This window comes from Mustela nigripes, chromosome 15 (assembly GCF_022355385.1).
Source record: "Mustela nigripes isolate SB6536 chromosome 15, MUSNIG.SB6536, whole genome shotgun sequence".
NCBI lineage: Eukaryota > Metazoa > Chordata > Mammalia > Carnivora > Mustelidae > Mustela > Mustela nigripes.
Genome location: NC_081571.1, coordinates 44959285 through 44975832, shown reverse-complemented (window position 1 = coordinate 44975832; position 16548 = coordinate 44959285). Strand labels below are relative to the sequence as shown.

Below are 16548 nucleotides of genomic sequence, written 5' to 3'. Positions count from 1 at the left end.
AGATATTTAAAAAAGATTGTAGAGAAATTTCAAGTTATCAGCAAAAACAGGATAGGAAAAATGCTACTACTTAACAGCCAAATTTTTTAAAATAATTTTTTTTATAATAAAGAAGAGAGAAAAATATCAAAGCTTTAGCTTTCAGGCTTACTTAATAATATTTAATTACCTCAAAATATATAGTGTTAGTTCTCCAGTTGTATTTTTTATATCTATTGGCATTTTTATTGAGCTTGGTTAATTTTCTTTCATCAGTATCAACATGAAATATTTACTGAAAGTGACCACCCTTGGTAGTGACTGAGCTTACTATGATAAACGTATGTGAGGTAGAATACTTAATGCTAAAGACTCCCAAATTGGTTGATGGGCTTCTTCATAAGTGGCTAGAAAAGTTATATTCTATGTCCTGAAAATTTTTAGTAGGTAAGGGAAGCCATTCTGTGAGGTTGCAGTTCCAGTGGAAATGGGGCAGTTGTCCAGATTTTATTCCTGGGCTCCTGCCTGCCAATTTACAACTATGACAAAAGCAAACTTTCATATCTGGAATTAATGCAATGTATGAATCTAAGTAAACCAGTGAGCCGCTTATTTCCCACACGTGAGATTACATGGATTTGAAAAGACATTCATTCATAGAAGAATAAGTGCAAACAATGGAAAAAAATGGAGAGATACCATATCAAATAAGTCAAGTAACCAAACAGGTTTCATATTGCCAATGAATGTGCAGACAAGTTGTACTATAGCTCATCAAGGCTCATATAATTAGGACTTAACTGTTATGGTAGTAATATAGCTTTGTAATCAGAAGTATTTACCATATATATTAAACAATTGTTTTCCACAGGTTCATGACATACATTAGTAATTTAGAAAATTGGTACCGTTAAAGATTTTGAGTTTTATTTTATTCACATAAAAGCATTTTCTTAATCTTTTCAAAGCAGCAGTGTTAAATTTCCTGGTGGCACTGTCACTAAAACCTATTTCCTTTTTTGTTTTTCCCTATGTTTGTATGCCATGAAAATGACAGCACATAGCTCACTGATTTAAAATTCAATATATAAAATCACAATTTATAAAACAGATAAATTAGACAGTAATTATTCTCTGTAAGATTCTATGACAAAGTGCTCTAATTGTAAGTCATGTTCAAGAATTGTTTTTAATCTGAAATTCCACTAGCAAGTTTATTACACAAAATAAGGATATCCATTCTAGTAATTTTAAAGGGGTGATTGATAGTAAAATATACATGGTTTCTTTAAATGTGGTAAGTTTTTTAAAAAATTATTTTATTTATTTATTATAAGCAGGGGAGAGAAGCAAGGGGAGAGGGAGAAGTAGACTCCCTGCTGAGCAAGGAGCCTGATGAGATAGAACTCAATCCCAGGATGTAGGATTATGACCTGAACTGAAGGCAGATGCTTAACTGACTGAGCCACGCAGGCACCCTAAATGTGCTAAACTTTTGTTAAGATGATAGTTTAAAAAAAAAAAAAAAAGGTAGAAAGTTACTCAGTACAATGTTGGCCTTTAATAATAACTACCAGATGATTTCAGTTCAACAAATTAAAGGTCTTTTTTTTTTTTTTTCAGTCTGTGTCATGAATTTCCAGGCAACTAGAGACTCAGTTATGTTTAGTTTCCACATATTTATTCATCATCATCATCACAATAATAATAACTAGTGATTTCTGTGAAAGAGTTTTTAACATCACGTGGTATACTTCTCCCCATGTTTACAAGTAGTATCAGAGGAAACCTAAATGTGTACTGTTCGAAGATCAGGGAGTAGTCTGGAAAATATAATATAGTAAAATAGATGCTCCAGTAGACTGAAGGACTATTTAAAATACTAAACAATTCAATGGAGGTTTTCTCTCTAGATGTGCTTTAAATTCAGAGAATATACTAATGGTTCATATATTCTTCTGAATACTCTATGGTTGAGGAAAGATAAATAGAACTATGGTGTCTACTATTCTCATTAGACTTCATTAACATGCAGAATCCCAATTTCTGGTTCTGGCAGGGCATTATTTTTCCATTTTCATTAATAAGATGAGTTGAGTAGAAAGAATCATTGTCCTGCTACTTACCAGATAGACTAAAGTGTCCATGTGGCTAGTTTTATCACTTTCTTCTATAGTCAGTATTTAGTACAAACCAGAAAACTGTTTTATTCCTACCTTTCCATTTCCTGTCATGGCTATCAGTCCCGATCAGCTTCTGTCATTACAACATTACATTATGATGGACATGTTTATAATTAATTAGGCTATAACTTAGCTTTAGTTAATTACATTTTGGATGGATGTCTTCATTTCTTGCTGCTGATGAGATTTAATGGGGATTAGAATTCTTAATGAACTTCAGAAGTAACCCTTGTCTGTTCAACCAAAAGCATGTTTACCAAACTTTTATTAGGATACCTTTTTTCCTTTGGTATACCATGAATGGATGCCCAAATTCATCTAATTTATGATAAACACTAGTTATTCTAACCAGAAGGATTTTGTATAAAACTGTTATCCCGCAAGTTTGGCCTGTACACACAAGAGAAATGCAAGGCTAGATAATCCTGGTGACCGGAACATGCATATCCAGTTCCCTCCTCCATTCTTAAGACATAGTTTATGCCTTTGGGGAATTTTTTAAGAGCACTCTTGTGTAAACAAAGGCACATTCACAGACAATTTTTTTTTCCTTTTTCTTCTTCTTTTTTCCTGCTTTCTGAAAACAGGATGAACTCTGTAGCCATAGGGATGGATTGTCTTCCCAACCAAATGGACAAAAAGGTCTTTAATGAGACAGGAAAATTAAAAAGTCAACCTGTAATTTATTAGTTGTGTTTTCCTTGGATTCTTGCTTTTATTATTGATAAACCATGGGAAACTGACTTATACACTTAGTGTGATAGGAAGTCACTGAGATTGTCTAAATTGCACATCTATGGCACCGTTAAATATTATAACTTCAGAAAGCACTGGAAATAAAAAGTTCACTGTGACCAAAATTGTCAAACTTCAATGGTCTTTATTTGTAATGTCTTTCCCAAAGCTCTTTAGGCAGAAAGAGAGATAAAGTATTATTGGTTTGATGGTGGAATATATTCAAACAAGATACATAGTGCGATAGTCATGATTCTTTTGTGTCTAACAGAAAATACCATAAAATAATGACTGTAATAGAACTTCAGATTTTGGATTTTTCATTCAAATTATGCAACAACAGTTGTTGTACACTAAAATATTAGCATTCCATTTGTTAGAGTTTGAGCATCCTGGTTTGAAAACATTATTTCTTTAGCAAATGGACTGTGATTGTGTTCAGTCCATTCAGGTATAATTGCAGGTATCATTGATGAAGTTTCCAGGTAGCTATTTCTTTACTTTTCAATATAGTAATTAAGAGTAATTAAAGAGTAATATTATAATTCCAGGTATTGCTAAAATCTTGGGGAAGATTACACATGGTTTTAGCCCAGTGCCTCTTAACCTGCAAACTCCAAACAACTTTACTCAAAGAAAAATTAATAAATTGATGAATCTAATAATCTGATGACCTTTTTCTTTCTCTTTTTTTTCCTTCTTACTTTTAAAAATATAGATATGTATTTGTTTTGCTAGTATAAATTTAGGGGTAGTGTACAGAGTATGTGTAATAGGACTCCTTCAGGATGATAGTGAACACTTGCACGCAAATTGGTGAATCACCAGCATTGCCATCCAGTGGTACTTAACTCATGTTAGGTGTATGTTTTCTAGTCTCTGGGCTTTGTAAATGACAGTCTCAGGATTGGAAGAAACCATCTGTACAGGTCGCCTGAAACTTAGATTCCTTCTGTACTACTTCCAAGTGGTCTTCCACACAATGTTTATCTGACTCCAGGGAAAGGAACTCATCCTTTCTCTGTAGAAATTCAATTTTCCTAGCCTTGCTTAGATTAAAAGTTTTGTTTTTTTCAAGAATGGGACAAAAATTCATCTTATCATCACATACTTATCCTACTCACAATTGTACAGAAAGAGGCTAATATTTTATTCACATTATAATACTTGAGATATTTGATGACATTTCCTTTCTTATGATGCCCATCTTTGATGTTGGTCTAAGTTCCTACACCATTTAAATTGTTTCCCCAGAATTATATTTATATGTAATATATGTATATATTATATATAATTTATACAATTCCCTAAATTGTATCTCCTGACACCTAAGTTGACATCTAAGTTCCTACATCATTCAAATTTCTTTCCCAGAATTATATTTATATATAATATATATATTATATATAATTTATTTAATTCCCAAAATTTTATCTCCCAACACCTCTGTTTTTCCCTTCTCATTCAGAGAAGAACACAATAATCCTAGTGTCCCTGGCCAACACAGAGGAGAAGCCACATTATCAACTTCATTGCTGTAGATAAAATTCTAAGGGTGAAGCCTTACAGCTTTGTTAACGCATGTTATGTCTGCCATCCAGGCCACATTCCCTTTGGCCTTTCTGTGTGCCTGAGCTATAACTAAGTCTACACTCATGATAACTCCCTGTGGCAAAGTTCAGCTTGCCAAATTTGGTAAACTAATACACATTTAGAGCAATGGGCATTGCAACTGCAACTTCTGAAAAAAGCATCCCATCTTAGGGCTTTGGTTACTCTAATTTTAGGAAAATATTAAATTAGATATTTGGAAGAAGGTAGGGATAAAATCACAACATGAGAATCGATTGCCCAACTGGTAGACGGTTGGAGTCTTTGATATGAAATGAAAGAGAGTTTTTAGAAATTCTTGTGATTTTTTTCACAGTTCACATTTTCACAATTCTTGGGGTATCCCCACCCCTTTTAAAAATCTTTTTGGGCTGGTAATATGCACTGTGGGCCAAGAACACATAAATGCCAACAGTACCAAGATGTTATCTCCTTTCAGCTTTGACTCACACTGTTGAAAAAGAAGATGATTTCAGAATTCTCAGGTCCTTTTGCTATCAGAGTGCCCAGAAAAGCAGATAAACAAAAATATACGAAAGGTTGTATTCCATATGCCATTGTCATTCATTAAAAAAAAGTTCCTTCCCTCCACCCCAACAAAATAGCAATATCTATTAAAACAGCTGGGAATTCACTGAAGCAACAACACTTAGAATTTAGTAATGAGGCATTCCTCTGGCTTCACATCTGTTAAAATTTTTGCTGTAGACTAAATTTTGAAGGGAAGGAAACTAATAAAAATTCCTGACAGTGATCAGGAAATATTCTGAAACAATTACACATTAGAAGTCCATTCTCCTAACATTCATTTTTTTTTAAGTGAAGTACTATCTGATCTCCTATGAATTAACTTATAGCCTCCTTGTATATTCAGACAACAATCGTATTTATACTACATTTACATTATTTGTTTTTTGAAATCAAAAGGTAAGGTATAAGACTGATGCTTTTGTCACTTCCCTTAGTTTTTCCAACATTATCGTGTATCTCTTTGATTTTTCCAGTGTCTTTTTTTTTTTTTTTTTCTTAGCATTCTTATCTCTTTTTGAGATGATAATGTCTTTCATTCTTTGACATTGAAGGAGGGTAGAAGGGAACTGGGAAGTGGCTTCTGGAGACAGAGCAGGATAAGGGAATGCAAGATAGCAGCATTCAGCAAATGGTAGAGCATTCTGTAGCAAAACAATCTGACAGTTGTTACACATTGACCACTTCCTAGCCAGTTACAGTAGAACTTATTTGTGGGTGGCGGAAAATTATGTGCAGTGGATTCTACCCTGGAAGAGATGACATTTACCATAATGTGGACAGAATTGGAAGTGTGGCAATGTAGAGTAGGTGGTCAAGGACTCTGAACTGTTTCCTGTAACAGATGGATTTGGGGGAGACATGGAGGCAGATACTGTTTCCATTATAAACGCTCTCCTGAACTTTTACTTCATAGCACAGCTTTTTTCATTTAAATAAGAAAGGCATAATAATGGGATAAGAGGTGAGAGGTGGAAGGTAAAAATAATGTTGGAGGCAGAGTTAAGTTTTGGTTGATATTAAGGATGTCTTTAATCACATTCTTTTTTAAAAAAGTTATTTATCCAAATGTTCTTTATCCAGGAAGGAAACAGTTGTGGAGAACTACTCTCCTTACTATCCAGAAAGGGCTTTTTTAATGTAAGGAACCTGAGGCCGGCCAGCTTCAGAGTTTCATGTAAGGTTTGTATAACCACAGCCCTCCTTTATTTTGTAAGAGCCATGCAATGTAACATATGTCAAAGTAACTTATAGAATTTATTCAGCCTATTTATTTTAAAAACTTAATCCCAGATACTACATTTGGCACTATCCAATCTCATCGATTTCTCTCATTCACATTTTTAGCATCAAAATTTTCATCTATTAATACCATAGGGATGGCTGAGAAGTTCTGAGCATCTTCCTCTGAGCAATGCTAGTTCTTTTAGCAGTGTAGTATTTTTATGCCTTCAGAAGTCACATTTGGCCCATTTTCACAAATCTATCCTTTCACAAAGAAAAATGGATATGATATGCATTTGCTTTTGTTTGTGCATCCATAACATTTTTACCATTTTGAAATTTAAATCCATTTATTCTCCAGGGGTCAAACTAAAAAAGCATGTTATAATGGTTTTCATGTTGAAATAGTGCACTTCCAAAGCTGACAACAAATTATAGTGAAAAGGATTGTACTAGTAATTTGATCACATGGACAAGTCTGATCTCTCAGAAATAATGTATGTTCTGCATTTTCAGCAATTTTTAGTGGCATCCTGCAAAAACTCCAAGCCTTAAAACTTCTTTAACTCCTGGCCTTTATTAACACCTATCATGGACCATTCAGAGGTCAAGTACATCAAGCAAATGTATTTATGCTTCCATAAAGTTAAAACAAAAAGATCTACCTCAGGATCATGATAGAATCCATACCCCCTGCAAGTTTTTATCATGCCAAATGTTCTTTATCCAGGAAGGAAACAGTTGTGGAGAACTACTCTCCTTACTATCCAGAAAGGGCTTTATTAATGTAAGGAACCTGAGGCCAGCTTCAGAGTTTCATGTAAGGTTTGTATAACCACGGCCCTCCTTTATTTTGTAAGAGCCATGCGATGTAACATATGCCAAAGTCATAACTGTTGTTGCTAAGTCAGCATCTCCGCAAGTTTGTAGAAAACCAAGCCCATTTGTTTATTTTCATTGCAGTTGAAAAACACTGACACATGAAAGCAAGTTGATCAAATCTGTTCCAAATTGCCGAGTGAAATTTAAAGTGTTAGGAAAGAGATGAAAATAAATGAACTGCATAAAATACATGTTTAGGGACGCCTGGGTGGCCCAGTGGGTTAAGCCGCTGCCTTCGGCTCAGGTCATGATCTCAGGGTCCTGGGATCGAGTCCCGCATCGGGCTCTCTGCTCAGCAGGGGGCCTGCTTCCTCCTCTCTCTCTGCCTGCCTCTCTGCCTGCTTGTGATCTCTCTCTGTCAAATGAATAAATAAAATCTTTAAAAAAAAAAAAATAAAAAAATAAAAAATAAAATACATGTTTAGTCTTTGATTTTTTTAAAATGTAATCTTTTTAATCTTTTAAGATAAAAAAATGTAATTTTTTTCTTTCAATTTTTAAGTGCTTGAATAAAGGACCCTTCTCTGTTAATCTAAATGAGCATTTTATATGCAAAAGAAACACACAAAAAAAACACGTTAGATAACTATGGGGCAAGTTCAAAACCTGAACTTCAGAATATGAAACTGCATTAGGAGATATGTTGGTGATGTTTTGAGGGACATTTGCCTTTTGCTAGTTTGCCCGATATCCTGTCAGTAAACAGTTTGGGTATACAAATTACAGAGCTTTTTCCTCCTCGACTTTTTATAGCTCAATTTGAACAAAGATTCTTTTAAATAAAAAGTAATCAAAAGTCTAAGAATTCTTGGAAAAGACAATTTCAAAGGAATGTCTGTATCCTTTCAGTTTCTTCTATATTAAATTTGTGGCATATAGATACGGGGTGTTCCTAGAATATATTGCTAAGTGATTATGAGCCTATTGAAGTTGCAATGATTTCAGAGGGTTAAGTACAATTTAAATATTTAAACGTCAAGAGCTATATCCTTGAGCCCATAAGCAAATGGGCATACAGAAAGATGGTAAGATATGAAGAGATGGGGAATGAATTATAAGCACTTGCATTTTTTCCCTTGTAAGATTTCTTGTCTTGTGACAGTTCTACTCAAACATGTAGGTGTCAGCTTGCAGAACCATGTACTTGGAATTAGGCACATGATGCTTGTTAACAGTAACAAGGCTTGTTAATCTAAATCTCTGCAGACTCCACTGAAAATATCCTTTTGTGCATAGGTGTAGCAAATAATGAACATATTCCCTGTGTGTTTAGCTCAACTAGTGCCTTCAGCTTTCCCTATAAAACACTTCAGACATCTAGGGCACTTTACCACATCCGGCCTCCAGTTCACTCAGCATCTTGCTGGATTATTTTTACTCCGTTAACAGAAGGACAAAAATGGGGCAGGGGCCAAAGGGAAGCAACTGAAATACAAAAACCAAGTACAAATTTGGACACCAGGACTGTTATGGAAAGTTTTTTAGCCTAACTGGGAAAAAGGGTAACTGAATAGCATCGTTCAGTTATCTGACTGACTGTATCATATGTTGAGGATACCAAATTATCTATCTCTACTGAATGGAAAAAAAAATAATGCTTAAAATTGCAGAAGACTTAATTTATACATAAATAAAAAATAGCTATACTAGTTATATAATGAATGTGGTAACAAAATAAATTCTTTCCAAAGAATGGTGCATTATAGAAAAATCCGTCTGCTTTGCCTGACCTACATTGATGCTAATAAGCAAATTAGCTTTCTTTAGCTATTTTTCTTTCCCAAGAATGGTGCATTATAGAAAAATCCGTCTGCTCTGCCTGGCCTGCATTGATGCTAATAAGCAAATGACCTGTTAGTGATATCCCTCTGATTAGACTGTAACTCTGAGTTTTGGATATAACTTGAGCAGGGTCCCAGCCATTGATACCTGCTACCAAACTGGTCTTGAGGGTTCTCAAGTATTGTAAGTTCCCCCAGGAAAAGTTCAACAGCAGAGAATTATTTTATATACATTCTTGTGGTCCCTAGGTAGATTATGGAATTTATTATTTTTAAATGAGGAGTACTATTTGAAAAATCTGCAGGGTGATACTTCTGTTCCTCTGGGAGCAGCCCTCCATTCTGATGAATGATACTGGATTTTGGTGTCCATTGCCACATCCTAAGTATCTGTCTAGATCGATAGTGAAATAAAACAATTTGGAAAAGGTTGACCTTACATGAGTAAAAATTGTACACGTTTCAGAAGAGAATCCATTTCTCGTATGTGCACAATGTAAATTTCTCTTCCTCCCTGCCTTCAGGGTATTTCGTTTAGGATATCTCTCTATCTGTGTATCAGCCTTTCCATCGTCTATATAACTACCTGTCTACCTATCTTTCTTCACTGATCAGAGCCAAGCATGTAGCTAGCCAGATTTTCAAAACTGTAATAGCATTTCAGGAATTTTTCTGTAACATTTTAGGCAAAGATAAGTGATATTTCTCTAAATCACTGCACCAAGAAGTGATTATCCAGTTCTTCCAGTTTATGGAAAGATTAGATGTCATCCTCTGTGTAGAAGAACTTTCTTGTCATTAAGAAAGTCAAATTATTTCTTCCCAGTGACATGACTAAAGAATACCAATCACATAATAATACAAGTTTGGGACATTTAAAAAGCAAAATCAAAAAATAAACTACTTATGAATATTATTTCTTTTAAGTTTTTCTTAAAGGACTAACAGAGCTAGTATTAAATTTGCTTGGAGAACTCTGTCACAAGTTAGGTATTTCATTGTTTTGGGGAAAACTTGTGGGTTTTAGACCATCTGAGTACTCATATAGCCCATCACTTGGTCAACAGTTTTTACAGATGTTTAGCAATAGAAGCAGGAAAAAAAATATTACTAAAATATTTTATCATGTTTAGGAAAAAAAATTAGCATTTTGTCTTCCATTAAAGCCATCGATACTGAGCCTATGGGCCATAAAGAATTGTATGTCATAATCTATTCAGAAGGCACCATGCAAGGAGTGATACTCAGCTTTTCCCTTCCCTGCTTACCTCCCCATGCTCAGCAACATTTCTGTCCTAAGGAACTACACTTCTTATCAAGAGGTGAAGGTATGACTGCAGTGGCTGGCAAGTTTCCAAATTTCTGGTTCATCCACTTTTCTGGAACGCCAGAAGTCATTCGTTGTGAACAGTAACATCTGGCCTTGAAAGTGGCCATAATAACTAAGGAGAATAATCAGAAAGTGACATTAACACAAGTTAGAGTTTCCAGTGACCACTAAGGAATATTCAGCATTACTTATGGGATTATATCTAATTTCCTATTCTACACTGTTCTCAAAGGTATGAACACCCTATGGTTTGAACATTGTAAAACTACATTAAACCTCCTGTGAAGAACACATTTCTATGTTGTAGCCTTCCTAAAAATGTCACTCCTTTAATGCCATTGAACTTTTCCTTTTTTTTTTTTAAAGAATGAAATGATTTCAGAAATATGATTTTATTTTTTGTATTTCCATTATTATCATTACAGATAAAAGTAAATGCAGAGGCTACTTTTTCTCATATTTGGCAGTTGCAGTTTATTACTTGATATCCAAGTTAAAAAATCTAAAATTGATTTCCCATGTGAAGCGCGTTTTAGCCAACCATCTGCTTAGGAGAGGGGAAAGGCAAACAAAGCTCATTCTTTCCTGCTGCTGCTTCTCACTGCTGTTAGATGACTACTGGGAACCCTAAAATAGGACTGCCAGGTTTAACTTTTCAGAATATGGAGTAGGCATATGTGTCTACCAGGGATTTGGGGCAGGGTAGGTTGTACTTAGACCAATGGGACTAACTCACTTACTAGATACTGACGTTGCTGAATGCCATGCATAGATGGGAGCACAGATGGCCCAACCATGTCCTGCTTCCCATCTCACATTCATGATTCAGCAGTAAAAATGGGATGATCTTGAATATATGGATCACTTGGGAACCTCGGTCTAGACTTCAGTGTTATTGCAATACCTGGATTGCTTAATCTAGTGGTTGGCAATTTTCAAGATGCATATATCAAAGAAAACCAACTTTGGGACTGGCTAAAAATTAAAGGAATGTCTATGAAGAAACAGAAATTCTGGAGCCAAAGAATTTGTCATGATATTCAAATGTAGAACATGCTGGAAACTTTATTGTTCAGAGTACGCCCAACTGTGGAATAGAATTCCTGGCATTACAGTGTTTGCCATTGCAGAATATGCCTTGATAAAAAAAAAGGGGGGGGGGAAATAATTAAAGCAATGTACCTAAGTAAGTACTTAAATCTGATATATGAAGCTAGATTTTGAAATGCAGCAAATACGGAATCATATTTTTAAAGACCATGGAATTCATTGAAAGGCAACATAATGTTAAAGATGTTTTCTGTTGAAATATATAAAAAATTATTATAAACCCTGTATTTATGTTCTCGTATTTATGGTATTTTCTTGGCTTCCTGGCTTCTTTTCTTCATTTATCAAAGTCTGTGTAGTATTCAAGCATTAAGTCTCTCTGGTCCTACATATGCTCATCCTCATTTTAATCTCTTCCCCTCTCTCCCTCACCTCCCATTTTATTCCTGCCTGTCTTTCTTCCATTATATTACCTAATCCTTACATATAAAGAATTTCTATACTGTCTGCTTTACTTCACAGAATCTCTTAAATATGTTTCTATAAATTTCAAAGTAGGAAGATTTTCTTCCTTACATGTCAGTACATATATTTTTTTCCCACAGAAAACCTCAAAGGCTAAAATTTATCAACTGAAACAGAAATAGTCATGTTGAAGCAGGAAAAAGTTTGCTACTTAATGCCATTTAACCTGAACCTATATGATGATTTAGTATGAATGACCTCCATAATTGCTATTTGAAAAACAGAGAAAAGGAAGAAGAAAAGAAAGAGGAAAAAATAATGAAGTTGGGAGCGAGGAGGGAAAGAAGAAGAAGAATGAATGCATTTGTATGTGGCCATTCAAGACTCAGAGCAAGTAGACATTCACAAGGACATATCCAGATGTTTCAAGTAGGTTCTACTATGTAGTTAAAGTACAAGAATTAAAACCAAGAGTCACAATTAATGCTTTTCCCTTTCCAGAGTTTTAAAGAACATAAGTCAAAACTGTATCCATGTGTTTTCCTGTTATTCTCTTACTTCTCCCATATTTGCTAATGTATATCCAGAAAAAAAAAAAATAGTTGTTTTTCTTCTATATGCCAACATTTTAAATTCTGTAGTCTCTGTCAAGAAAATAGCAAATGCAGACAATTCATAATTATTCATATCCTGGTTCTTGCTGATTCGTTGACCTTCAAAAGTGACTCTTGCCAATAAAGGATCCATTTTAGTTCTGGATATTTTCACTCGAACTTTGTTCAAAGTCTGAATTGTCTTTCTCAGTTATATAATCCACTGTGGTATAGTGAACTTAACCTTATTTTATTTAACAATATTTAAAATACTGAAATAGGATAGACGACTGAGATAAAATTTCACTAAGTAGGTATATCGAATTTAAGAACATTTAAGGGGCCATCTAAGGGACTTTTGTTTCAGTGGCTATAAATGGATGGTGTTTTATTTTAAACTGTCAAGAATCTCCAGAATACCAAAACTGACGGATTGCAGCTTTTCATGTTAAATGCTTACGGCATAGTAAGCTTTCATGTTAAAAATTGGTGTTGACCACAGGTTGTATTTCTAATCCTTTGGAGTGAGATCAAATGAAAACCATTTTCCCATGAATGTTGTAGGTGCTACAATGAAATATTTAAGATATGATTTGTTGAAATGTTCTAAATTATTTTTTACTGCACAGAAAGCCCACTTAAAGCAGCAGCATTTAAAAAAAAAAAAGAAAAAAAAATCCCTCCATGGTTCCAAGTTAGATAAATGCTGCCCAAGGGCAGGCCACATGATCAAGCTCCCCACTCTGTATAGTGTCCTAGAATAAATATGTTTGGGGTAATAAAGCATATCTCTCTATTAGTGAGTCCAAACCTGCGTCCTATATTGGACACAGTGTTCAGCATGCAAGAGAGAACATGGATTAGAAGGAAGAGATTCTGTCGGGCAGAATTCCTAAGCTGCTTCTTGCGTTGTTTTTCTCTCTCAGATATATTTACACTCAAGCATATTTATGGCTGCTTTTCCCCCTTTCTTTGTTAGTATTACTAGCACTTTAAACTTTGAGAAGGTCCCCATCTCTGTGGAGAAATGATGGCAGTCGTTTAATGGGAGGACAGTGCTCCAGTGGAAAGGTTTACCCTCTAATGCTTTTTAAGTGGGTCTTTTGGGCTCTAAGTGAGATCTGTACCTTGTTTTTGAGAGGAGCATTAAACTCTGCTTTGGTAAGGCATGGCTTTTTCTTTAGTTGTCTCTTGGGTGCTTCTTTCTAAACCACTGTACATGGTTTTGCTGAATCATGGAAAACAGACATTCCTCTGTAGCTAAACATCTTGTATATATTTTAAACTGAAAATTGGTAATATTAGATGAAAAATGTAAGAATCTACAACTCTGTGGCATTTGTAGATATTATATCCATGTATTTGACTGTCATTAGTGCTGATGTGGTTGGTTTTTATTTGTTGGTTCTGTTTTGGTTTGGTTTTTGCACTGTGCCAGACACCGATGCTACACAGTGGTGAATAAAACCATAGGGTCCTCCTGAAAGGTTGTAAATTCTAAGTAATTCAAAGATTAAGGATATAACTTTGAATTTTAAGAGACTTAAACTGTGATCTTAACTTTGCCAATTATTAGTCCTGTGAAGATGGAAATGTGTTGGAAATTCTCTGAGTCTCGATGTGCTCCTGGGTAAATAATAATTACTTTTTGGTGTTTATGTAACATAATAAAAACGAAGAGCCTAAGACACGCCTTAACTTTCAGGAAGTGTAAAATAAATATTAGTTACCAGTAGTGTTTGATGTGTGCTAAGATTCTTCTTCTTTTTTTTTTTTTTAAAGATTTTATTTATTTATTTGACAGAGATCACAAGTAGATGGAGAGGCAGGCAGAGAGAGCGGGAAGCAGGCTCCCTCCTGAGCAGAGAGCCTGATTTGGGGCTCCATCTCAGGACCCTGGGATCATGACCTGAGCTGAAGGCAGAGGCTTTAACCCACTGAGCCACCCAGGTGCTCCGTGTGCTAAGATTCTAATAATAATAGCAGTTTGTACACTGACTGTGTCGGTCACAAATATTGTCGGCAAACTTTGCAGCCAACCCACAAGGGGTATATAGTTATTCTGTTTTATAGCTGAAGAACTTGGGGCTTAAGGCAAGAGTCTGAGAGAAAATCGCCCAAGCCTCCTAGCTACCGCTTTGAACAAAACCTTGAACCACGTTCATGGGATGCCAAAACCCATGTGTTTTCTACTGCATTCATCCAATCCTTAATCTGAGGTTTGCACTGGTTGGAACAGCCATCCTTCCCTTTTTTCCTATTTGGAAGAAAAATGAATCATACCTTTACCTATCTCCAAGGCTGTATTCTGAAAGCAGCAAAGCAGTCAGCAAACCGCCTCATAAAAAGAGCACTCTGGCTGTAGAATCGTGGAGCAGATTTTGGCCATCTACCATTAAAATAATCTCTTTCTAGAATCACCTCTTTTCTAATTTATTCCATTCCAGATCTGTGCCCTAATACATGAGGCCTCTGCATAGTTTATCTCCCCAAACGGGACATTTTGGAGACTATGCAGGCACACGAGTGGTAATTACTCTGGGCTAACAGTTAGACACCAGCCCCATCCTGGAGATGCTAAGATGTATGGTCATTCTATTTATAAGAGTCCAAGGTTCAGATTTTCCGTTAGATTAGGAAAATGCTGAGCATAAAAGGCAGAAATATTCTTTGCCCCGATAAGCAGACACATAAACATTTCCCCTGTAAGGCCAGAGTAACGTCCCTCCTCTATCACTGCAGCTCAGCTGGTACTCAGCTCCCTGCTATGCTGTGTGATAGAGATTTCCACCTTTCTTGCTCTTTCAGACCAGAGGGAGAGGAGTAACTGGCACCTTCTTATAACATTTAAATTATCTATTTTCTGTTCAGGGGACCTTTGGATAAAAACATTTTTTTTTTCCCTCCCACAAGTCCTTTGGTCAGTGCCCAAATATGCACCCTATGCATTTGGGAGGAAATGTGCTGTGTAAATGGTTTGTTGAATCATAGCTAAGTATCCCTGCTAAGGAAGAGGTATTTGTAAACTGTAATGCAAATTTTGCTATCACAGCAACCACCAGTTATTTGAAGCAGTTTTTCACTGCAACTGACATCTTAGAAATTGACTGCTAGGTTAAATCTTTTATAGAGGAATAATGAAGAGAAGTATAGAGATAAACGGAGTGTTCAGTAGGTGACTGAACCCAGGGGTGGGGGAGAAAGAAAGAAAGTAGAGCAAGTAGAAAGGTAACATGGTATGGTTATTACGATTTCCCTCAGATTTTACTGAGTTTTAGAGTCAGTTTGGAATCAGAGAATTTGCTGAAATTGGTTGTCCATCTTTACCAGGTATTTCTGATACCGGTGATAGGTGATGTCTTTTAAAATAATGTTTTTGTTACAGATACAGCGTTTACATAACAAGCAAGCTATAAATAAAGGGAAAGAGAGTGGACTATAAATCTGGTTTTGTAGTATTGTAGTTACAAGCAGGAATGTTTAAATCATAGGCCTTAAAATTCACATAAAAGTCATAATTGATAGAACATATGTCGTAATCTGATAGCAACTTAAGTCAAAGTAGAAAGGCAGGGAAAGGTTATTTACATGCAAGTAGGAATATCTAAAAATTCTTTAATTCCCTCCCCCCCAAAAATCCTTATTAAAACAGCATAGGCCAATTATAAAGCTTACAATTACATAGTGAATTTCAAGGGTGTATTTAAGTTGAATGGGTCTTACCCTCACCCATAATTCCAGTTACTCTCTTTTCCTTCCCTCTACTCCCCCCCCCTTTTTTTTTTGCTTGCTTCATTCATTATTTCATTTTATTTATTCACAGTTCTGAGATAACCAATTTATTTCTGAACCTGATTTCCTTAGAAGACTCTTACTCCCACTTCTTTATTAGCTTTCTATATAGTGACACAACTGCATTTCCATTTTTAGGCTCCTCCCTCGCTTCTTATTAGTTCTACTTTTCAGAAGTTCTGGCAATAAAATCCTAAGCGTCTTTTCATAGAAGTATCGGACTCTGCTCATCTAAAATTCCTGCCCGACTACAGCTCCTTTTCTTTATTATTTAAAATATGAGCAGTTCATGTCTTCTGAGGATTCCTATCACTTACACATAAACAAGCACCAGTTTTTCCTTATTTATCCGAATTAAGCCAGGAGGAAGCGGTGCCTCTATTTATTTCTACTTT

At 35.4% G+C, this 16548-nt stretch overlaps 1 protein-coding gene across 6 annotated transcripts in view; it reads left to right on the top strand.

Annotated features, from left to right (window-relative positions):
- Positions 1-16548, top strand: part of PCDH9 (protocadherin 9) — an 890080-nt gene that overhangs the window by 773976 nt on the left and 99556 nt on the right. Inside the window, exon 5 of one of the 6 annotated variants that reach the window (XM_059377538.1) lies at positions 12053-12212. The exons of the other annotated variants lie outside the window; for them this stretch is intronic. Within the exon in view, the coding sequence (XP_059233521.1) occupies positions 12053-12087 (35 nt within the window). The 3' untranslated portion in view covers positions 12088-12212. Of the gene's footprint in view, positions 1-12052; positions 12213-16548 lie in introns of those variants that run through there. 6 annotated transcript variants of the gene reach the window in all.